Source organism: Elephas maximus, chromosome 8 (assembly GCF_024166365.1).
Source record: "Elephas maximus indicus isolate mEleMax1 chromosome 8, mEleMax1 primary haplotype, whole genome shotgun sequence".
In the NCBI taxonomy this organism is placed as follows: Eukaryota; Metazoa; Chordata; class Mammalia; order Proboscidea; family Elephantidae; genus Elephas; species Elephas maximus.
The window spans coordinates 12,268,543-12,292,976 of NC_064826.1; the positions used below are offsets into that span (position 1 = coordinate 12,268,543).

The window sequence follows — 24,434 nt, forward strand, 5'->3', positions numbered from 1 at the left end:
TCGACTAATTCTTTTTGGTATAATGACTCTCGTATTCCTTCCACCTTCTTTTGATGCTTCCTGCGTCATTTAATATTTTCCCCATAGAATCCTTCACTATCACACCTCCAGACTTGAATTTTTTCTTCAGGTCTTCCAGCTTAAGAAATGCTGAGCATTTTCTTCCCTTTTGGTTTTCTATCTCCAGGTCTTTGCATATGTCATTATAATACTTTATTTTGTCTTCTCGAGCTGCTCTTTGAAATCTTCTGTTCAGTTCTTTTACTTCATCAATTCTTCCTTTTGCTTTAGCTGCTCAACATTTGGGAGCAAGTTTCAGAGTCTCCTCTGACATCCATCCTAGTCATCTAGCGCTGCTATAACAGACGTACAACAAGTAGATGGCTTTAACAAAGAGAAATTTATTTTCTCACAGTCCAGTAGGCTAGAAGTCCAAATTCAGGGCGTCAGCTCCAGGGGAAGGCTTTCCCTCTCTGTTGGCTCTGGAGGAAGGCCTTCCTCGTCAGTCTTCCTCTGGACTAGGAGCTTCTCTGTGCAGGAATCCCAGGTTTAAAGCACGCGCTGTGCTCCCAGCACTGCTTTCTTGGTGGTATGAGGTCTCCCACTCTCTGCTTGCATCCTTTTCCTTTTATCTCTTGAGAGACAGAAGGTGGTGCAGGCCACACCCCAGGGAAATTCCCTTTACATTGGATCAGGGATGTGACCTTACTAAGGGTATTACAGTCCCACCCTAATCCTTTTTAACATAAAATTACAATCACAAAATAGAGGACAACATTACAATACTGGGAATCATGGCCCAGCCAAATCGATACACACATTTTTGGGGGACATAATTCAGTCCATGACGGTGTCCTTGGAGACTTCTGGGAGTGTCACAGAGTCTTTGGAGCTCTGCGGAGCATAATGCAGAAAACAGGGCCAGGCAAGAAGGGAGGCCAGGGCAGGGGGTACTGTAGAGGAAGTAGGCCTTTCACACATCCTTAAATCATAGCCCTGAAGGGGTCACCTAAAATGTAGGTTACTTGTCTGCAGTTCTAGGGGATATTTGAATAAGGAAAAATAGACCAGAATCACCTCCAGTTTCCTTAGGATCATGATAACCCTGAAGAACAGTGTAGCTCCACGCGTTCCCTGCAGATGGCGCTAAAGCGGTGACCCAAACCAGGACTTCCAGGGGAACCTGGAGAACAATGATAATTTGTTTATGGGTACTCCGTTCATGAACATTTTTAAACTGTTGTTGTTGGGTGCTGTCAAGTCAGTTGTGACCCATAGCAGCCCTATGTACAATGGAACGAAACACGGCCCAGTCCTGTGCCATCCGCACAATCCTTGCTATGTTTGAACCCATCGTTGGAGCCACTGTCAGTCCATCTCGTCGAGGTTCTTCCTCTTTTTTGCTGACTCTCTACTTTACCAAGCATGATGTCCTTCTCCAGGGACTTGTCCCTCTTGATAACATGTCCAAAGTACTCAAGACAAAGTCTCAGCATCCTTGAGCACCCTGGTTGTACTTCTTTCAAGACAGACTTGTTCATTCTTCTGGCAGTCCATGGTATATTCAATATTCTTCTCCAACACAGTAATTCAAATGCATCGGTTCCTCTTTGGTTTTCCTTATTCATTGTCCAGTTTTTGCATGCATGTGTGGTGATTGAAAATACCATGGCTTGGGTCAGGCGCACCTTAGTCTTCAAAGAGACATCTTTTTTTTTTTTTTTAACATTTTAAAAAGGTCTTTTGCAGCAGATTTGCCCAATGCAAAATGTCATTTGATTTCTTGACTGCTACTTTCATGGGCTATGATTGTGGGTACAAGTAAAACAGAACCCTTGACAGCTCCAGTCTTTTCTCCTCTATCATGATGTTACATATCGGTCCAGTTGTGAACCAGGGTTTCATTACTGTGGCTTGGATTGCTCTGCTGCTACTACTGCTGCCTCTCCTTCTCCTCCTGTTTACCTTTCAGTCATAGAGACACTTTTCACTGGTGTATCTAGGTGCCTGGGTATCTCTTAACCTTTGCTAGTTGCAAAATCAATTGATTGTTAATGTTATTTAATGTTCCAGACCACGCACTTTCCTCGGGGAGAGGAAAGCCAAGAGTAATAATGCCTCCACAGGTGGGCTCACAGAGTGCCAGGCAGGGGTGTCTTCTGCAAGCTTCCTCGCTCCGGTTCTGTGGCGCTGTTAGGTGCCTGGTGGGTGGTGAAGACACGTGCTGTGGGAGCAGCACCGTCACGGAAGCAGGTGGCTTTCTGGTCCTGTCCTTCCAAGTTGGGTGGTGGGCTGTTGCCCTTCAAGTCTCCTTTGGGAGCGGCAATGCTTTATTTCTTCTCGCCCATCTGCCACAATGGGCTCAAAAGTTTTTCGCCAGCAGAGGAAAGCCATTCATTAGAATGGAAAGGTTACCAGCACTCTAAGCTAGTGTCTTTCTTAAAAACAGGATTCGTGACCTTTCACGCTTGGTTGCTTTGCTAGACTGTTTGACAGATTGGCTTTGCCATCCTAAGTTCGTTTCAGTGAGTAATGGAAATCACTCATGCACACCTTCCATCCAGCCTGCCCTGTACACAGACGTTCTGAGCACCCCCTGCTTAGATTCCACCTGATACTGGAAGTAACGCAGCCACATTCCACCCATTCATCTGTCGCTCTCCTCGCAGCTCCCTTTTCATTCCTGGACAAAAGAGAAACCTTAAGGAGTATTTTTGCTGTGAATTTAAACTGGTACTGACTGTCATTTGGCTGTATATTTGAAAACCAAATTATATAGTGCTGACGAGCCTGAGCTCTGGAGCCACACGACCTGGCTCTGTTGTGCACTAATTATATGGCTTGGAGCGTGTCACTTGCTGTGCCTCAATTCCCTCATCTCTAAAATGAGAGAAAGAATACTACCTATCTCATAGGGCCGTGAGGATTAAATAAATTACTCTGTAAAATGTTTATAAGAGTCTCAGGTACATAGTAAGTACCGTATTCATTTAGCTTCTGCTGCTGTTACTATTTACTGTTTTTCAGCCTCGTAGGAATGCCTACTATTTAATATTTGCAACCAGGAGGATCTTCTGACTTTTCTCAAAATTTCTGCAATTTTAGTTGTAGAGCCGTGCCACGGTAATGCGTTCATGAATAGTTTCAGTACTGATCATGTGTTCATCTGCTGCCTAATCTCCCTCTCACATCAGCAAGTAGGAGTTTCCTTTTCTTTTCGCTGAGAGGGATTATTTCTTGCATGTAAAATCTAGCCTGGTCTCCCTGCTTTCCAGAAGATTTGGGCAGAAACCCGAGCACTGTAGTGTACGTTCGTGCCTGGGATAGAAGCGCAAATCTGACTGGCCCCTGGGAAAGAATGCTCTCTCTGAATTTAGTTTGGGTATTGGCCCTGCCGCCCCTTAACTGTCTGGGTAATCTGGGGTGATTTAGTAAACCTCTCTGAGCCTCAGTTTTCTTACCTATAAAATGGTGGCTTGTAATACCTATGATTGTTAGGCTATGAAACTTGATAATAAAGCTTATTATATGAACAGAAGTGTTCATATTTTATACTTAATAAATAGCAGCTATTATTATTATTATTATTGGAGCCCTGGTAGTGCAGTGATTAAGAGCTTGGCTGCTAACCAAAAGTCAGCAGTTCAAATCCACCAGTCACTTCTTGGGAACCCTATGGGGCAGATGGTTCTACTCGGTCCTATAGGGTCTCTATGAGTCGGAATCGACTTGACTGCGGTGGGCGTTTATTATTATTATTAAGGAACCTTGGTGGCACAAGAGTTAAGCCCTTGGCTCCTAACCTCAGGGCTGGCGGTTCAAACGCACACCCTGGCTCCGTGGGAGAAAGATTAGAGTCTAGAGAAGCCTGTGGGGCAGTTCTACCCTGTCACATGGGGTCCCTATGAGTTAGAATCTACTCGAGGTCACACGACGTCAGTATTATTATCATTCTACTTTGAAGAGATGATCTAGTTGGCCCCAGTAATGGGGTTATGGAGTTTCTTGTGGGTCAAAGGACAGCTGATGGTGTTTGTCACTTTACTGAATGTTGAAAATGAAGTTTGAAATTTGCTGATCAGTATAAATGATTGCAATATGCTGTCTGATTTGCGTAGTCTCTCTTTAATACCAGGGGCCCTTCAGCACAGACTGTTAACGCTCCTCTCTTGTGTTTTGAATTGGATGTTGTAGAAATCGGCTCTCAGGAGGAAGTGTGCGGTCTGTAAGATCGTCGTCCACACCGCCTGCATCGAACAGCTGGAAAAGGTGAGAGAGCGCCACCTGCTGCTGTGATCGCGACATCCTACGTGTTTGGACTCCCTCAGACCAGGACCCGGGAGGCACGTCAGTGCTCATTTCCAGCTTTCCAAAAACAAACGTCCTTTTGACAAACTGAGAGCCCAACGTTCTTCTGAGATTAATAACAGAAAGATAGTGTTTGAGGTTCATTCTCTCCATTGTTTGCTGAGGTGAAATTTGGTATCATCTGATGTTGACTTTTGGGATAAGGAATCATAAGATTAGAGGAAAATCGCGTTATGCGCTAATTTTCTTTCTGTGTCCTCTGCACGTGCATTGTTGTTCACCTATGGGATTTCCCACAAGGTGCGCCCTTGAAGAAAAAGAAAATTCCTAACCTCTTTAAAAAGATCTCTGGTTGGCGCAAGTGATTAACGTGCTTGGTTGCTACCTGAAAGGTTAGCAGTTCAAGTCCACCCAGAGGTTCCACAGAAGACAGGCCTGGCGATCTCCTTCTGAAAAACCAGTCGTTGAAAACTCAGAGTTGGCTCAATGGCAACCTTTTTTTTTTTTAAACCTCTGTAGAATCATTGTTTTTAAAACCTTTGTGAGTTGCCCTTTCCTGGAAGTAGATGCATGGGGAGAGACGAGCCAGAGCCAGCTCTCAGGCCCCTCATGGGCAGTGTCTTTTGTATGGCTTTCATGTGGGGGTAGGGCTGGAGGTGACTATGGTGACGTCTTTCCTCCAGAGGAGGTAGATTCTGTACAGCCCATTTCTCTGTCCTTTGGGGGTGGCGAAAGGCTCCAACAGTCGGTTTTCTGCTTTAACTCCCCACCCACCTCGTGCTCTTCCACACTTCACACCTCCTCCTCCTTTATGCCCTAACCACGAGCTTGAACTGCCTCGTGTAATTCAGTTTGTTTCACACCACATTCCCGTCAGTGCCAACTGACATTTCGTAGCCACGACTACTAACATTTCTCTGCTGTCTCAACCCTGCTCATTTCTACTTTCATTCCTACATCCGTTTCATTATATTATCAAAACCAAACCAAACCAAACCAAACCAAACCCATTGCCATCAAGTCAATTCCAACTCCTATCAACCCTGTAGGACAGAGTAGAACTAGAACTGCCCCATAGGGTTTCCAAGCAGCTGCTGATGGATTTGAACTGCCAAGCTTTTGGTTAGCAGCTGTGTTGGTAATCTCTGTGCCTCCAGGGCTCCTATATTACCAAGTAGGTAAAAAAGATTTAAATGTAGCCGGAAACATCCCCGTGAGGAACGCTTTACAAAGAATGTTTTGGTGGGTGGAGGGGGGAGGCAAATAATTATCGTGATGTTAAAAAATTTCTCAAGTTTCTATTTTTCTACTTTTAATGTCAGAAAGAGCCCTCCAGATGGCTTCAGCTGCCATATACTTTGCCTCTTTCTTATCGTAGTTTCTCAGTAGCAGTGTAGGAGCGTTATTGTTTAAAGATACTTCGATTTCATAGGTGAGAATGAAGGGACCTGGACTGGACATACTGGGATCTCTGTAGATGGTCTAATACAACAATTTCCAAAGACAAAGAACAGGGTTAAACTTTGCTACTCACACTTGTGGGTTTTGCTTTGCCTTTACAGTATCTGTCGCTGTTGGTTTCTCAGGTAATTAAATCTAGTTCTTTGCTTATCTCTCACGTAATATGCTTTTCTTTTGAAATGACAGATTAACTTCAGATGTAAACCAACATTTCGAGAAGGCGCCTCAAGATCCCCAAGAGAAGTGAGTAATTCAGAGCTCTATTTCAAATGCTACTTCTTATTTCCCATGGACTCATTGGATTCATAGCTATATTCACCAGAGATTAAGGAGCCTGGTGGCACAGTAGTTAAGCCCTCAGCTGCTAACCAAAAGGTTGGCCGTCCAAATCTACCAGTGCTCTGCGGGAGGAAGATGTGGTAGTCTGTTTCCATAAAGATTACGGCCTTGGGAACCCAATGGGGCAGTTCTACTCTGTCCTAGAGGGTCGCAATGAGTCGGAATCAACTCAATGGCAGTGGGTTTTGTGGGTCACCAGAGATTAAAATATAAATTCTGCCTCCCACCATTCCACATCAGTTTCTTGTTAATGCATCAGGAAGATCTCCAAGACTCCTGGTGTGTTGCATACAGCAGAGAGACACCCGCACTTTGTTCTTCTCATGGAATGGATTGGGGACCCAAGTATTGTTGAATGACCCAGAGAGTGGGGGGGGGGGGTTAAATGACACACACACACACACACACACACGTACACACAGAGTGCTCAGCCCCTGACCTTATGGTCCAGCAGAGAGACAAACAGGTAAATAGGAAAGTGTAATGCAGGGCAGTGGCTGTGATGTTAGTGGAGGTGGAGGTGATGACGGGAGTGGGGGTTGAACTGAGAGGGTAAGGAAGAATACTATTTTATTTTCTTTTGGTCAGTGTGAATTCCATTCTAAATTTGGAGCAGATATAAGCTCTTCAGGGTCAGCACTGGTTCTGGTTGTTAGTGTGAGCCCTGGGTCCAGACCGTCTGGTCTCAAATCCTGGTGTGACACTTGACTAGTAGGTGAGCTTGGGCGTCTCACTCCATGGCTCCCTGTCTCAGCGTTTTCATCTGCTAAATCATAAATCATGTGATGGCCAGGCCCCCATCCCCCTCCACCTAGGTAATTCCTGTAGGTCTCATTTTAGTTTCCACCTCTTCTTGGAAGCCTGCTCTGAGTCTTTCCTCTCTCTCTTTTACTTGTCTTACCCAGAGCTGGTTTGAGGAGTGGGCCAGCTGGGAAGATTGCTGCTTATAGATTTAAGCAGAGCTGAGCTATCATCTTACTGGGAATGTAAAGGAAATGGAGAAAGTATACCTAGCAAAAATTGTATTTGCTACATGTTTTCTTAGAGAGAGTTCATATAAGATGGTAACATTTTTTAGTTGGGATGTCACAACATTCAGAGCAGGGAGGGCTCTGTGAATGCAGGCTCTTGTTTCACTGATTGGGAGCGCAGTTTGGGGCCTGGAGCTAGACGCCCCCCGCCCCTGCCAGGGTAACAGGAAGGCTGGGGGCCTCTATGTGCTGGGTCTCCTCCAAATAAAAGTTAACATGTACCATCTACCTGCAACTCTGTTTCCATCATCACCTCCACTTCCACTAACATCGCAGCAACTGTCCTGCATTACAATTTCCTATTTATCTGTTTGTCTCACTATGAGGCTGTAAGGTCAGGGGCTGAGCACTGTGTGTGGGATATGGATATAGATATAGATGTATATGAATACAGATAGAGATATGGATATAGATGTAGATGTGGATATGGTTATAGTTGTAGATGTAGATATAGATAAAGATATCATTACTCTTAGGGAAATATGGGGTTAGATTCCTCAAGCCTCTGGTCACAACATTTTCATCAATCAATCAATACACAACCTAGTTTTATATGTGTTTCTGTTTAAAGACACCTTATTTAATATGTATTGTTGATTCACTAATATTGAACTCGTGGCCAATACTGTAACTCACTCCCGAACAAGGCTTATCTAATATACATATTTTTTCAGTAAAGCACCACACAGTCTTCTTGCACTTAAAAACACTAGAACAGCACTTTAGCACTACGCTTGGGAGACATTTTAAATTACAAAATCACCAACAAAAATCACAAAAGTGAGAGAAACATGGCATTACATAGACCGTGGAAAGGACCCTTGCTTACAGTATGGAAGCTGAAGCAAGAAGGCGGAGCGCCGCCTGGTTCATTCTCAGCAGGGAACGTGCAAACACGCTACTCAACTTTCTCACCTCTCTGCGTGCATGTCTGCAAAAGACTGCAGAGTTTTGATTTTGGGGTTACAAATACATTTTGGCGAGTAGGTGAATTCGCAAATATGGGATCCACAAATAACGAAGATCAGCTGTGTCTGTGCGTGTGTGTACTTGTTTGTTTTGTACAGTTGTGTTTTCTGGTTGAGTTTTTTTCTCTGGTTTTCAAGTATTGTGTCACTTGTCTAGAAACCAGTCCCTCTGTACATGTTTCAGGCACTCTCACTTGTCTTCTTTCCCGCCATTCCACATCAGCTTCTTGTTAACGTGTCAATAATATCTTATCAAAGACCAGGTATTCCATTTCTTTCCTTCATTTTTCAGTCTCTCTCTTTTTCTTGATTATTTCCATATTTGCATCAGTGTAGACAATCCAATACCTTCATCTCAAAAACAAACAAAACAATCCTTGACTTTCAAACTGTGCCTTTAACTGCTGATAATGACTCTAGCTTTGTATTTGCTGCCAAACTGCCCATCTAAGTTGTTTTTACAATGTCACCTCCTCACCATATTAACCTATTCTGATCTGGTGTCTGCTCTATCCTTTCGCTGAAATCGCTCTTTTTAATAATACCAATTATCTCTTTGATGCCAAATCCATTAGATAGTTTCCTAATCTCTTCTAATTTGTTCTCTCTGCATTCGAGATATTGAGTATTCTGCCCTCCTTTAACGCTCACCTCTCTGGGCTTCTGACGTTATTCGCCCTTACTCCCCTCCTCCCTCACCGAAGACTCTTCCCATTCTCTCCCAGTGCTCACCCCCCAACTTTGCACAGTCCTGGGGCTTGTCCTCTCCAGGTTCTCTTCTCTCTGCACACCCTTTGTGGGAAGATCTCATCCAATCTCCTGGATTTCAATCCCGCATCTGGGCTGACAGCTCCTAACTTTACATTCCTGGTTCAGACTGCTTCTTACAGTTCCATTTGACCTGCCCATCAGAACTATCATAGTCATCTGAAATATAATGTGCCCAACACTAAACTCTTATTTCTATCCCTATATTAACTATTTTCTCAAGACTTTTGCATCTCAGAAAATGAGATGGTTATTGATCCAGCTCCTCAATTGAGAAAACTGAGGGGTCATATAGATTCTTCCTCTCATTTCTCACATCTAATTCATTAGCAAGTTCTATCAATTTTACTTATAAAATGTTTCAGATCCATCCGTTTTTCTCCATGTCTGCTGTCAACGTCTCAGTCTAAGGCACCCTTGACTACTGAAATAGCTTCTCTGTGCTTCCTCAATTTTCCCCATTTCAATCCACCCGTGATTCAAGGGAGTGAATTTTTTAAATGAAAATCGGACTATGTCAATATCCAACTTAAAACTCTTTAATGGTTTCCATAGCAGTTGGTCAAAATGCAAACCTCTTGCCTTGGCATCAAAAGTCCTGCTTATCTGGCCCCTGGTTACCTCTCCAACTCCCTCCAGCTACCACCTGGTATTCCTTTCAGTTCTCGAAGGCTCACTAAGATAGTCCCCACCTTTGGACAGCCGTGTATGTGGTTGCTGGGGTGGAACTCTCTTTGCATGGCTGGCTGTTCCTTATAGTTAGACCTTGGCTTAAATATCCCACCCTCAGAGGTCAATCTAGATGATCACCTCTAAACAGGTAGGTGGCATGTTGTTCTTTATCAAAGCACTTTGTTCTGCCCTTCCAGTGGACTTTGTATTTCATAATTGTTGGTGCATATGACTTGATTGCTTGTTTGTTTTCTGTCTCCTTTAGTGTAAGCTTTGGAAGGTCATTCAGTCAATTTGTCCCAAACTCATTGTGCCAAGTCACACAGTATGTGATCAATGAACATCTGTTGATTGAATGAATTTTTAAAGGGATCCATTTTCCCAAAATGTTGAAGAACTCATGATCTGAGAGGACATTTTGAAGATGAAACTTAAGACAGATTATAACTCATTTGAGAGTCTTAATTAAGAGATGTTAGGTAGTTTACTTAATGTATATGAAAGACCAAGTGGTTTAGAATTAGTTTGACCTGGGTTCAAATTGCATTTCTGCTTCTTTTCTACTGGGTGGTAAGGGCCTTTCTATAACAGGGACCTAGAACGAGGATTGTTCATCACTGTAACCACCTGCCTGACCTGTGGAAGTTTTTAAATGAATATTTGATGAGCTCCTATAAGTTGAATCTTTCTGGACTTCAGCTTTCTTGGTAATAAGTCATATGGATTGGGTAATAATTTCTAAGATCTGTTCAAACTCTATGAATAATATGAATTGGATTGGTTGTTTGAAAATAATTGAACAATTGTGTTGTACACTTCAGCTACCAGTACTGCATATAAACCCTGAAGTGATCTGTCACTAATATCTTAACGCCCAGAAGTGACAGCCCTTCTCTTCTCCAGTGCTTGATAGTGTATGAATAACTCAGAGATTGTTGATGAACTCTAAAATGACACCATGGTGCCAGAAATCTTGCTTCGCTATCTTTGCAGCCGCGCACCAACACTCAGATTTGCAGTATAAGGATCTCGAGTCTAATTTTAGTTCAACAACTTAGCAGGTATGAATAATGGTGAAAAGAAAATAGCGTGAAAAATTAAAGTACTTGTAAAACAAGGATTAGAAAACAGCAGGATTAAAGGTATTTTTTCTTTTTATTGAAGGCAGTCGATGATACAAAAAATGGTAACTTTGATTTAGTTTTCAAGGAAATCAGGTTGAGAATTCTATTCAATTCAGCACACATTTATTGGGAGTTTACTTTGTTCAAACTATGTTTGTAGAGCAGGAGAAGCTTATATTAGACCTAAGAAGAACTTTGAGAAGAAGGCTATCTGACATCATAAATCAGAGAGTCCTAGCTGGGGATGGTTGGTGAGTCTCTCCCATAGTAGTGCTTGCGTTTAAGTTACTTTGTCACCCTGTGCCTTAGTTTCCTGTCTATTTCCTAAGAAAAAGTCATTTTAAAAATATTTAACAACTGGTAGAGTTATCACCAGGACTTGGCTGCTAACCTGAAGGTTGGCGGTTCAAACCCACACAACAGCTCTTCGGGAGAAAGACCTGACAATCTGCTCCCATAAAGATTACAGCCTGGAAACACTCTGGGGCAGTTCTGCTCTGTCACATGGGTTTGCTATAAGTTGAAATAGACTCCATGGCACCTACCAACCAGCAGGTTCAGATGTACTAATCTCTAAGCAAACAATTTAAAAAGATATTCCCTTTTGTTCCCTAAATAAACTAAACTACATGGTATTATCAATGTGATTACCAAATTCTATAAGTTGCAGCACTAATGATTCATTAAATTGGCCTTCTAATTTCCAAATAAGTATTGATTTGTGGAAATCGTTGGTTTAGTCTTTTAATGATTAGAATTGTCACTAGCTAAATGATCCCTGATTTAACCTAGGTAATAGCATTGAATTCTTCCAATATCTCCCTCTGTAAATGACAGTCATTAGATGATTCAGGAATTGACAGAATACCAACTGAGATGTTTCAACAAACAGATGCAGTGCTGGAGGTGTTCATTCCTTTAGGCCAAGAAATTTGAAAGACTGCTACCTTGCCAACAGACTGAAAGAGATCCATGTTTGTACCCTTTCCAAAGAAAGGTGATCCAAAAGAATGTGAAAATTAGCAAACAATATCATTAATATCACATGCAAGTAGAATTTTGCTGAAGATCATTCAAAAGCAATTGTAGCAGTACATTGACAGGGAACTGTCAGAAATTCAAAGTGGATTCAGAAGAGAACATGGAATGAGGGATATCATTGCTGATGTCCTATGGATCGCAGCTGAAAGCAGAAAATACCAGAAAGGTGTTTACCTGTATTTTATTGACTATGCAAAGGCATTTGATTATGTGGATCATAACACATTATGGATAACATTGCAAAGAGTGGGAATTCCAGAACACTAAATCGTGCCCATGAGAAACCTGTACATAGACCAAGAAGCAGTCAATTGAACAGAACAAGGGGATACTGCTTGGTTTAAAATAAGGAATGCCGTATGTCTGGGTTGTGTCCTTTCACCATATTTATTCTGTCTGTATGCTGAGCAAATAATCGGAGAAACTGGACTATATAAAGAAGAATGTGGTAACAGGATTGGAGGAAGACTGATTAACAACCTGGGATATGCAGATGACACACCTTGCTTGCTGAAAGTGAAGAGGACTTGAAGCACTTGCTGATGAAGATCAAAGACCACAGCCTTCAGTATGGATTACATCTCAACATAAAGAAAACAAAAACCTTCACAACTGGATCAATAAGCAACATCATGATAAATGGAGAAAAGATTAAGTTGTCAAGGATTTCATTTTACCTGAATCCACAATCAGTGCCCATTGAAGCAGCAGTCAAGAAATCAATGGACGTGTTGCATTGGGAAACCTACAAAAGACCTCTTTAAGGTGTTGAAAAGCAAAGATGTCACTTTGAGGACTAAAGTGCACTTGACACAAGCCATAATATTTTCAGTCACTTCATATGCATGTGAAAGCTGGACAATGAGTAAGGAAGACCAGAGAGGAATTGATGCCTTTGAATTATGGTGTTGGCGAAGAATATCGAATATACCATGGACTGCCAGAAGAAGGAACAAATCTGTCTTGGAAGAAGTACAGCCAGAGTGCCCCTTGGAAATGAGGATGGTGATACTTTGTCTCACATACTTTGTACATGTTATCAGGAGGACCAGTCCCTGGAGAAGGACATCATGCTTGGTAAGGTAGAGGGGTCAGCGAAAAAGAGGAAGACCCTCGATGAGATGGATTGACACAGTGGCTGCAACAATGAGCTCAAACATAGCAATGATTCTCTGTATGGTGCAGGACTCGTCAGTGTTTCATTCTGTTGTCCATAGGGACACTATGAGTCCTAAATGAGTCAACAGCATCTAATAACAAGAATAACAACAAATGATTCATAATCTCAATAAGTAGAGAATGTCCCCTAACATGAATGATAATGTATATTTTCCTTCAGCTTGTACTAAGCTAACAGCAATTATATAAAACATTTTTGTATCCCTTATAATGATGTCTGACTTTTTTAAATAGTTAATATTTCCACAGCTGACAGTTGCTGAAATCGTTTATTGGCATGCCATATTGAAGTGTTGTTATCGTTAGGTGCCATCTGGTCAATTCTGACTCATAGCGACCTCATGTGGTGAGGTGTAACCGCCCCGTAGGCCATAACCTCTGTGGAAGCAGATAGCTAGGCATTTCTCCCACAGAGTAGCTTGGGGGTTCGAACCGTCAGCCTTTCAGTTAGCAGCCAAGCACTTAACCGTTGTGCCACCAGGCTTCCTATTACACACAAAGCATCTTAAAAAGTGCTTGGCACACAGCTAGTATTCAATAGATGTCCTGTATTATTATTAGGTTTGAATAATATAGGAATTTTGTCTTTGTTTGATTAAACTTTTTTTTTTTTACATTTTCCCTTAAAAAAATTAATTCGTCTATTATTTGTTGTGGTAAGAATACAGGTAACAACACATTTGCCATTTCAGCAATCTTCACATGTACGATTCAATGACACCAGTTACATTTTTGGAAACCCTGGTGGCGTGGTGGTGAAGTGCTACGGCTGCTAACCAAGGGATTGGCAGTTTGAATCTGCCAGGCGCTCCTTGGAAACTCTATGGGGCAGTTCTACTCTGTCCTGTAGGGTCGCTATGAGTCAGAATCGACTTGATGGCACTGGGGCTGGGAGTTATATTTTATTAAACTTTGGCAGTGGGAAAAGAGAGACAAAAATGACACTAATTGAAAGTACCGTTTTTTTTTTTTCATTTTTTTATTGTTGTTAAAATAACACAACATTTGCCAAGTCAGCATTTTTCAGGTATTCAGTTTAGTGACATCAATGACATTAATCATATTGGAGAGGCACCATTTTGCTTCATTATATCCTATATAGTTAAAACCCATTGCCGTTGAGTCAATTCTGACTCATAGCGACCCTATAGGACAGAGTAGAACTGCCCCCAGAGAGTTTCCAAGGAGCGCCTGGTAGATTCAAACTGCAGACCTTTTGGTTAGCAGTCATAACACTTAACCGCTATGCCACCAGAATCTCTGTTTAGTTTTAATTTGAATTGAACTGATGGTATTAAGAGACATAGAGATGGCATTTGGTGACACATGGTTAAATGCTTAGCCGCTAACCAAAAGGTCAGCAGTTGGAACCCACCAGGGAATCTGTGGGAGAAAAGACCTAGCAGTCTGCCCCAGTAAATATCACAGCCTAGGCCACTCTATGGGCAGTTCTTCTGTGTCCTGTAGGGCTGCTGTAAGTCAGGACTGACTCAATGGCACACAGCCACAATGATGATGCTTGTACTTGTTATGTCTTGCTGTGATATTTTTTCCCCTCAACACTGATCTATTCTGTGTCTCTAACTTAGAACAGTGCCTGGCATGCAGTAGGCATCTAATCAGTATTTGTCGAAGAGCTGAATATATACTAAAAGGCCTTTTAGAGAGAAAATATGGACCAGGGGAGAGTCTACAATAGACATGTTAGTTTCAGGTAAAATGTGTTTTCTCAGAAAAAGGCATAGAAGAAAAGCAGGAAGTACTTTAGGTCTGTTGGTCAAAGAGGAATGGTGTATATGTAAGTTATAGATGTTTACCCGATGACATTGTTGTCTTAGTTATCTAGTGCTGCTATAACAGAAATACCACAAGTGGATGGCTTTAACAAACAGAAGTTTATTCTCTCACAGTCTAGGAGGCTTGAAGTCTGAATTCAGGGTGCCAGCTCTAGGGGAAGGCTTTCTCTGTCAGCTCTGGAGGAAGGTCCTTGTCATCAATTTTTCCCTGATATAGGAGCTTCTCAGCACAGGGACCCTGGGTCCAAAGGATGTGCACTCCTGGCTGTATTTTCTTGGTGGTATGAGGTCCCCATGTCTCTCTGCTTGCTTCTCTCTTTTGTATCTTCAAAGAGATTGGCTTAAGACACAACCTAATCTTGTAGGTTGAGTCCTGCCTCATTAATATAACCTCTCCTACTTCCACCCATTAACATCACAGAGGTAGGCTTTACAGCATGTAGGAAATTCACATCAGATGACAACATGGTGGACAATTACACAATACTAGGAATCATGGCCTAGCCAAGTTGACACACATTTTGAGGGGACACAATTCAATCCATGACAACTGTCTCTAGGGCTGCTGTAACAAAGTACCAAAACTGTGGGGCTTAAAACAACAGAAATGTATTGCCTCACAGTTCTGGAGACTAGTAGTCTGGATTTAGGATGTCTGCAGGGCCGTGCTCTCTGAAGGCTGTAGGGGAAGTTCCTTCCTTGCGTCTTCCAGCTCCTGGTGGCCTCAGGTATTCCCTTGGCTCGTGGCAGCGCCACTCCAATCTCTGCCTCTGTCTTCACATGACAGTCTTCCCTCTGTGTCTGTCTGTCCCTCTGTCTCTTCTTATAAGGATGGCATTCATGTTGGATCAGGACTCAACCTGCTCCAGTATGACCTCATGTGAACTGGTAACATCTTCAAAGACCCTATTGCCAAATAAGGTCATATTCACAGGTATGGGGGGTCAGCAGGAGTTAGGACTTTAACCTGTCTTTTGAGGGAACACACATCAGCCCATAACAACAACTTTCTTATAAGGTGTCCTAGGAGCTAGTGGTGATGGGAGCTGCTTGGTTCTGCCCTGGAATAATTGTCTGTTTAGAAGGAAAAGAAACCTCTGTGTTTCACTCAGCCCCATGACAAGGGTAGTCCTCGAAGCTGATCTAGTCCAGGGTGTCCAAGGACAGTTGTTTACACGGTATCATCACAGGACCCAGTGGTACACCCATGCCTCTTGTCTGACGCATCTTTTCTTCAGCTTTCCTCTTCCTTCACTTTATTAAGTGAAAAATCCTCACTTTCTCGGCCCAGACTTAGGGGACCTATTTCTTTCCGAGAATGTAATTCCTCTAATTCTTTCTAACTGGCATGTTTAGCGCGGTGCCTGCCTGCCGTATAGAAAGCATTAAACCCCTCTTTGTCAAGTTGAACTGGATACGGTTGTTGCAGCTTCTCTCCTCCTCCTCACTTCTCTGTGGAGGTTTCTCTTACCTGCTTCCGTTCCCTCCCAGCCCAGGGTCCTCTAATACATTCCCTGACCCGCACAGCGTTTTGCTTGTAAGAAAGTCAAGTGACAGCCATCTCGTATGGCCGTTTGCCCTGGGGAGAATGAACACGGAGGGAGGACTTGCTGAATGGTAGCTACACATCTGACAGAGGTGGAAATCGATAATTAACTTCGTTTTCCCAGGGAGATTCAGGCCTGTTGATCTACAAACATACATCTGTTTTGTGGGCTCAGGTGATGAGTTAGGGAAATTTATGTTGTTGAAATATTAAAAAGCCAATATTGACCTTCGTATTCATTGCCATTTTGTTCTCCTCAGAACTTTGTGCGTCACCACTGGGTGCACCGGCGGCGGCAGGAGGGGAAGTGTAAGCAGTGTGGTAAGGTAAGGGGCCCGGGCATCACAGACACCATGGGCGGGCAGGCCTTGTGAGCCCCAGGGTGGCCGTGTCCTGTCACCTCACCTGGCGGTCAGCACACCACTTCCCTTCTGGAAGATCTTGTTTCTCGTGATCCCCTTTCCTGAAGAGGTATTTCCGATGTTCTAGAACTCTCTACAAGAGGCAGTCGTCTTGATGGGATGAGTTCCCACATGTTAAGAGAAATGGATTTACCCTTCTGGGGAAAATCATCACTGGTCTTTGGGTTCTGGCTTTGGTCTTTAAAAATAACGCTTCCCTCACGAGGCAGGCCTAACCGAATGGGAGGTTGTTTCCAGTTCTGGGAAAAAGATGCTCTCCGCGTTTGTGGTTTCTGGTTCAACGTGTTACTTATTTCAGCCATCTCCCTGAGTATGGCTGTTATACAGCCCCCAGGACCCAGGGCCACTTGCAGAAGGGAGGTGGGGTTATGGCTGCATGCTGTTAAACTTCGGAGACTCCTTGTGTGATTGACCCCAGCAGGTTTGGGTTTTATCAACCTGCAAAGATCTACATAAAGATTTTTGAAATGATGTCAGTTATTACTTTATTAAGTCTTTATTAAGACATCAGTGAGGAGACATTTTAATTTGGTGACGAGGAAGATAATAGCAGAGAGTATATTCCTTCTCTGTTACTTGTTAATTTGTTGATTTAGTCACTTGACCCCTCTAGTCAGACATAAAGTGGCAGGCCACTGTGACATTTTTGACAATAGAGGGATGCCAGGAAGAACTGGATGCCTGAGGCAGGGGTGTTGACAGTGAGTCACAGCTGGAAGAAGTTTCTTTAATTTTACTGTTTTGCCTAGTGCCTGGGAAGCAAATATCATGCTACAGCCATTGGTTACCACATTCTCTTCTGGAAGGTCATGCACCGTAGCCTCAAGGGCAGGTCTTCCAGTATAACAAGTATCATCTTCTCCAGTTCAACTGGGGAAACCCTGGTGACATAGTGGTAAAGAGCTACGGCTGCTAACTAAAAGGCCGGCAGTTCAGTTCCACCAGGTGCTCCTTGGAAACCGTATGGGGCAGTTCTACTCTGTCCTGTAGGGTCACTATGAGTCAGAATCAACAGCAGTGGTCTTTTTTTGTTCAACCAGCACCACCACCACCAGTGCCTCTCAGTCAGTACCTTCCTGGTCCTTCAAAACAATGAATGGAATGGGTTGACAGGAGGAGGAGGAAAGAAGAAAAAGAGAAAGAAGCATGTGGGGAGAGAGTCTTACTAGCCATTTTCCATGGTTGGAAGGAGGTCAGGCCTCTGCTCTCTCATGACCCTTCTTCTACAATTTTTATCTACTTCTTTCATCCATTTATAGTGCTGCTTTGGGATTGTGGATTTTCTCTTAGTGAAATGTAGATGACCAACAACTTTCCCATAAGGATACTTGTATGTGTGTGCATGTGTGTAGGAGAGACAAGGGAGAGGCAATTTCAGACACAGCCAATCTTGGGGTCAGAGATGTGCAAAGCAGGAAGGATCCAGATGAACCGGTTCTACACGTTGAAAGAATATCTTTACCAGACAGCAAGCTAGCTGGCATCACCTCAACAACTTTCAAGCCATAATGGAGTTGGTGGAATTTTATTAAAAGAAAATCAATAGACACGTATTTTGTGGCAAGTATTCCCTAGTATCGTATTGCACTCTTTTCTGGACTGGTCTTCTCTTGGCAGGGTTAACTGAATAGGGGGAGCTGGGCCCCATGCACCCTGGGTTGCTCTGGCTGTTGTCTTCTTTCTTACCCAGTGTTCTCAGGCTGCCATCTTGGATGCCCATGGCCCTCAGCACACCACAGTATAGGCAGGGAAGTCAGTGGTTCCAGCTTTCCAGGAACATTCCTATAATCTCTTGGGTTTATAATCTAGTGACCACTGAATTCTTGGAAAATCAAGCAATTATGGGATGGGGTGGTGTTAGATAATAACACACACTTGCCAGATAATAAATAATCATCCTTGGTATTCTGACTTCTACTCAGGGCTATAAGAAAACCAGTATCCCTGTATCCATTTACACATTTAGTAAATTCAGATTTGAAAATTCATTACAAACTTTGGTGCTGTATGTAATTTTCATCAGTAGGATTGTACATTCTGGTATATCCAGAGACTTCTAAACCATACCTCCACACGCCTACACACACACACACACACACACGTACACACACGTACATGTACACATTGTTCCATCATATACCCATTGGAATAAGAGTGAAAAATAATCATCTCACTTAGTAAAACTTTTTTATTTTTTCCTCAACCAGTGGTTTGTAGACCTTTGGGATTGTTAGGGTGTATTCATGGTTGAAGAGTGTTTGTGGTTTCAATTTCTACTTTTTAAATCAACAATAAAGTAAGTATTTGAATGGATTTTCCCTTGAGCTTTGAGTGTGCATTTGGCTGAGTGTGTGTGGTATTTAATGGATATCAGATGAAAGCGCTCAAGATCAGCAGCTCAGTTCCTTTATGGCTTAGTGGAGCACCGCAGGCTGTCATGTTACTGGCTGTGACATGGTTGTGCATTGTTTCCATTCAGAGTTCTGTGGCATGTAAGAGTAGGGTCTGGGCAGGAAGCAATCACATTCACACTCAAATTAGGTGATTTGAGGAGAGTTTAATAAAGGGACTATTTACACATATGTGGGCATGTGTGAGGGAGCCGTAAGGGACAGTGAAGAACCCTTGGGTCAGTACCAGCAGGGAGCCACAGCTAAGCTACGTGTGAAGAGGCAGAGATGGAGAGGAACTTGTTATGGACTGAATTGTGCTCTCCTAAAATATGTGTTGTAAATCCTAACCTCTATGCCTGTGGTTATAATCCCATTTGGAAATAAATTGTCTTTGTTATGTTAATGAGATAGGATTAGTGTCAGCTGTGTCTTGTGTCAATCTCTTGAAATATAAAAGAGATTAAACAAGCAAGCAGGAGAACCAGAGATGGGGGAAGATTGATGCCAAGCCACATGGAGATCTCTAAGAAACCAGGAAACAGAAGCTAGAGACAAGGACCTTTCCCCAGAGCTGACAGAGAGAGAAAGGCTTCTACTAGAGCTGGCACCCTGAATTCGAACTTCTAGCCTTCTATATTGTGAGAAAATAAATTTGTGTGTTAAAGTCATCCACTCGTGATATCTCTGCTATAGCAGCATTAGATAACTGAAACAGAATTTGGTACTGGGAGTAGTGCCCTGCTGTAACAAATCCCTACAGCGTGGAAGTGGTTTTGGAATTGGGTAATGGGTAGAGGCTGGAAAAGTTTTAAAGTGCCTAATGGTAAAGCTTAGATTGCCTTGAGGAGACTGTTGGTAAAATTATGGATGTCAAAGGCAATTCTGGTGAGGGCTCAGAAGGAAGTGAGGAGAGCTATAGAGGAAGTCCCTATTGTCTTAGAGAATACATATGGCAAGAGCAACAGAATGTTGCTAGAAACGTGGATGTTAAATGTGCTTCTGGTGAGGCTTTAAAAGAAAACAATGAGCATGTGATTGGACAGTGGAGGAAGGGCGATGCTTTTTATACAGTAGCAAAGAACTTGTCTGAATTATGTTGAAATGTTTGGTGGGAGGTAGAATTTATAAGTGATGCACTTGGGTATCTGCCTGAGGAGATTTCTAAGAAAGACCTTAAAGGGGTTGTGTGGTTTCTCCTTGCTGCTTATTGTAAAATGTGAGAGGAAAGAGATGGACTTAAAAATGGACTGTGCAAAATGAAAACAGAACTTAACAATTTGAAAAATTGTCTTGTACAAACTAAGGACACATGTCCTAGAATGTTCACCAAGGATGTGGCTACACAATATTTTGTTAAAGCGATTAAGCCTGTGACTAATGTATCTAACCAACCACCACAGCAGAAAACCCATCAGCTTACACTGAAGGGGACAGAGAAAGAACAAAAGGAGAGAACATTGTCTGCCTCTTGGAATACCACAGGCAGGAAACAGGCCAAGGGAGTTACATTTGTTGCCGTCCAAGAAAAGAAAAGGACTATCCCTGGAGGAGCTCAGAGATCCGCCGAACTGTTGGAAGGAGCATGGGAAGCAGGACTGCCTAAGTTTCAAAAGGTAGAACCACAGCTTACTGGGTTCCAAAGTGTGGGGCCATGGCTACCTAGGTTTCAAAGAGACACACCTACAACAGCTTGGTTCCTGAGTGTGGGGCTGTCATTCATGAGTGCCAGGCTTGGGGCTGCTGCCCAAAATTGAGGGGGCAGGGCTACCATACTCAGGGGTCACCACTCAGATGGACTAGGAGAATGGAGCTGCCCAAAACTGAGGGAGCAGAGTTACCCTCCAGTGAGCCTGGAAGGTGGAGCTGAAGCCCAGGGCCAAGGAGTCTCTACCCAGAATACAGAGTGTACGGCCAACATCCAGAGTCTGGAGGGCAGGGCGATTGGGTAGATGGTCTCAGAGAACAGAGGATCATTTTCAAGTGTTGAGAGTTAATGTAATGTACTCTGCTGGGTTTTGGACTTACTTGGTGCCTGTTATCCCGTCTTTCCCTCTGATTTCTCCCATTTTTTATGGAAATGTTTTCCTTGTACCTGTCCCACCATAGTACTTTGGAAACAGATGACTTGTAATCTAGATTTCACAGGTTCACAGATAAAGAGTACTTTTGCCCCAGCATGGAATACACCTAAAGACTCACTCATATTTGATTTAGATAATTCAGAAAATGACATTTTGTACTTGGAGTTTATTTAAGACTTGTGGGATGATGTGATGGGGTGAATCTGTTTTACATATAGCAATGGCATGATTTTGGGGCACCAAAGGGTGGAATGTTATGGATTGAATTGTGTCTCCCAAAAACATGTTGTAAATCCTAACCTCTATGCCTGTGGTTATTTTTTTTTTTTATGCCTGTGGTTATAATCCCATTTGGGAATAGGTTGTCTTTGTTATGTTAATGAGGCAGGATTAGCACACCATGTGTCTTGAGTTAATCTCTTTTGAGAAATGGAAGAGATTAAACAAGCAAGTGAGAGAAGAAGAGGTGGGGGAAGATTGATGCTCAGCCACATGGAGTCTCCAAGGAACCAGGAAACGGAAGCTGAAGAGACAAGGAGCTTCCACCAGAGCTGACAGAGAGAGATAAGCCTTCCCCTAGAGCTGTTGCCCTGAGTTTGGACTTCTGGCCTCCTATACTGTGAGAAAATAAATTACTGTTTGTTGAGGCCATCCACTTGTAGTATTTCTGCTATAGCAGCACTAGATAACTAAGACAGAACCCTTGACAGGAGCTGCAGCCCATACTCATGAGACTCAGCTAGTCCAAGGTTACCTACCAGCTGGAGGACAGACATCCCAGCCTCCTTCTCCTTGATCTTCAGTGGCCAAACTCAATAGAAGCCAAAGCACAAGGGACCCTGTTGATCAATCCATAAAAGTCAACATTTTTCACCATGAAGTCAGGTAGAAAAGGATGGAGAGTGAACCTGAGGGGCAAACAGTATTGATCTAGCACTTGTCGTTGAACTTAAACCTGTATCCCATCAAGGATTGAAGCCAGAATTCGCCTTTACCCTATTATTGCACCTTTGGCTGTCTTCCCCAGATCTATCATTGCATCCATTCAACCAAAATTTTTTTATAGCATAGTGAGTGGTCTCTAGTGCTTAAAAATTCAACAATCCATTGCCATGGAGTCGATTCTGACTCACAGTGACCCTATAAGACAGAGTAGAACTGCCCCGTAGGGTTTCCAAGGAGCGGTTGGTGGATTCGAACTGCTGACTTTTTGCTTAGCAGCCCAGCTCTTAACCACTGTGCCACCAGAGCTCTCCCCTCCCCCCCCAAAAAAAATCAACACACAAAGAAAAAAAATAACTAATTTGACTTTTTCATTTTTGAGGAACAAAGCAGCGAACCCAGCAGTGTGGGGAAATAATGCTTTTAAGCCATGATCTGGAAGTTTATCTTTTATTTCTTCATTCTAACTCATATGTAAAAATTATAAAAATTAACCAGTTAACTTTTAAAAACTTGAGATTTTCAAAAATTTAAAACAGCAAGCCTTGAAAGTAGTTTTTGAGGCACAGAAAACATAGTTAAATTTTGGCCTACTTTTTTTTTGGACGTTGGCCTATATTTTTAATACTTCTTCAATATCCCAACCAAACATGTCACATCCTTATGAATATTTGTCCACAAATCATATGCACTTTCTTACATAATTATTTTAAGTAAATTAAACAGTGTGTAAAGCACTTATTAAATGAGAAAAGGTAAAAAACTCCTTATAATGAATACCGTTAAAAAGTAGCTTCCAGTGATCTATGGCTTATTCTCTATACCTGTTCTCCAGCTTAAAGAGAACTAAGCTCATTCACTTTTCCCCTCAATGGTTCTAATACTTCCAAAATTCTGCTGAGCCTAGCCTACATTGGTGTGTTTTATGTTTCATGATGATGGTGTCTTATATGTGCTTTATACTTGGTAAAACTTGATTGTCTATGTGGTCTCACCTGAAGAATTTCCCCACACTGCTGGGTTCGCTGCTTTGTTCCTGAAGAATGTTATGCATCACATTATTTTATAGCTGTGAAAATTGAAGCTGTAAGAGATAAAATAAATAAAAGGAGCCATCTGGTGAAGAGGTGTCAGAGCCAGGGCAGAAAAAGAGATCTCCAGACTCCTAGATGGATGTTCTTCACACCCTTCCGTAAAAGCTCTCTAAACCTGTAACACCTGGGCAGAGTCTGACACCCTGTGACTACTCAGTAAATCTTTGTTAGGGACTAGCCGGTGATTAGCATTGTTCGCATGTAGCAAACACCTTCTGCCGCCTAGTGGTGAGCACGGCAAGCCTTCTCCTCACACGCTGGGCTGGGCTGGTGGTCAGCGTCTGAAGGGCCACAGCCTTGCCAACCCTGTGGAGCACAGCTCTACTCCGCACACACGGGCTGCCATGAGTCGGAGTCGACTTGACTGCAACTAACAACCACAAATGGTTTGTTGGACTGAAGCACTGAGGCAACCTTTGGGGACTCAGGTTCTGATTTGTGAAATAGAGTTTGAAATAGAAAAATAAAAGTAAAAAATAAAGGAAAATACTAACCTTGGGCTTTGGGGGATGGTCCCTTACCCACTTACAGTTCTCTGCTGACCTTAAAATGTGTATGCCCTGGGGGTCAGCTTTCAAGAGATCCTGCTGGTTAGCGACCAGGAGTGGAAGTTCAAGGGTGGGCTTCGTGTGTTGGTTGGCAGGTCTGTTGTTGGCCTGTCTGTCTGTCTGTCAGGCTATCACAGATCCTTGGGCGTTGAGGATGTTGTAATGCAGCAATGGTGAGGAGACTGACACTGTCCATGGAGCCTTCCCAACAGAATTGCTGGAAACCTACCTTTCTTGACTTTTCCATTCTTGGTTGAGTTGGGAGTCGGGGCGCAGAGCCCCCTGCTGCAGGCCCAGCTGGTCACTCTGTTGTGACCTGGAGAGCTGTTTCTCACTGCCAGTGCTCCCCCTCTTTGACTTGACCATGTCCTTCTGGTTGCAGCTAATGTGATGTCCTGGCCCCCTGGTGCCGTTTGCCATTCTTCAGAACGCTGCTGGCACTTAGGATTACAGGTCACTCAGGCAGGGGGCTAAAGCCAGGGCTAGGCCAGGGTGGGTGTGGGGCACTTCCTGCCACTGCCCAGGTGCCAGAAGCTTCAGGTGCCCCAGCGCAGCACCCCTCTGCACCCGAGAGTGGTGGTCCCTCCCTCACGTCCCCGGGGAAGCTGGCTCTCCTTTTCACAGAATCTGCCCCCACAAATATGCCTTGTGACGAATCTGCAGTTTTATGGGAGCCCTGATGGTGCAGTGGTTAAGAGCTCAAATTCACCGGCTGCTCCTT

At 43.2% G+C, this 24,434-nt stretch overlaps 1 protein-coding gene across 1 annotated transcript in view; it reads left to right on the top strand.

Annotated features, from left to right (window-relative positions):
• DGKI (diacylglycerol kinase iota) overlaps positions 1–24,434 on the top strand; it is a 491,936-nt gene that overhangs the window by 203,451 nt on the left and 264,051 nt on the right. The window contains exons 4-6 of the mRNA XM_049893911.1: positions 4,195–4,269; positions 5,956–6,012; positions 16,494–16,559. Coding sequence (XP_049749868.1) covers positions 4,195–4,269; positions 5,956–6,012; positions 16,494–16,559 — 198 coding nt within the window. The remainder of the gene's footprint in view (positions 1–4,194; positions 4,270–5,955; positions 6,013–16,493; positions 16,560–24,434) is intronic.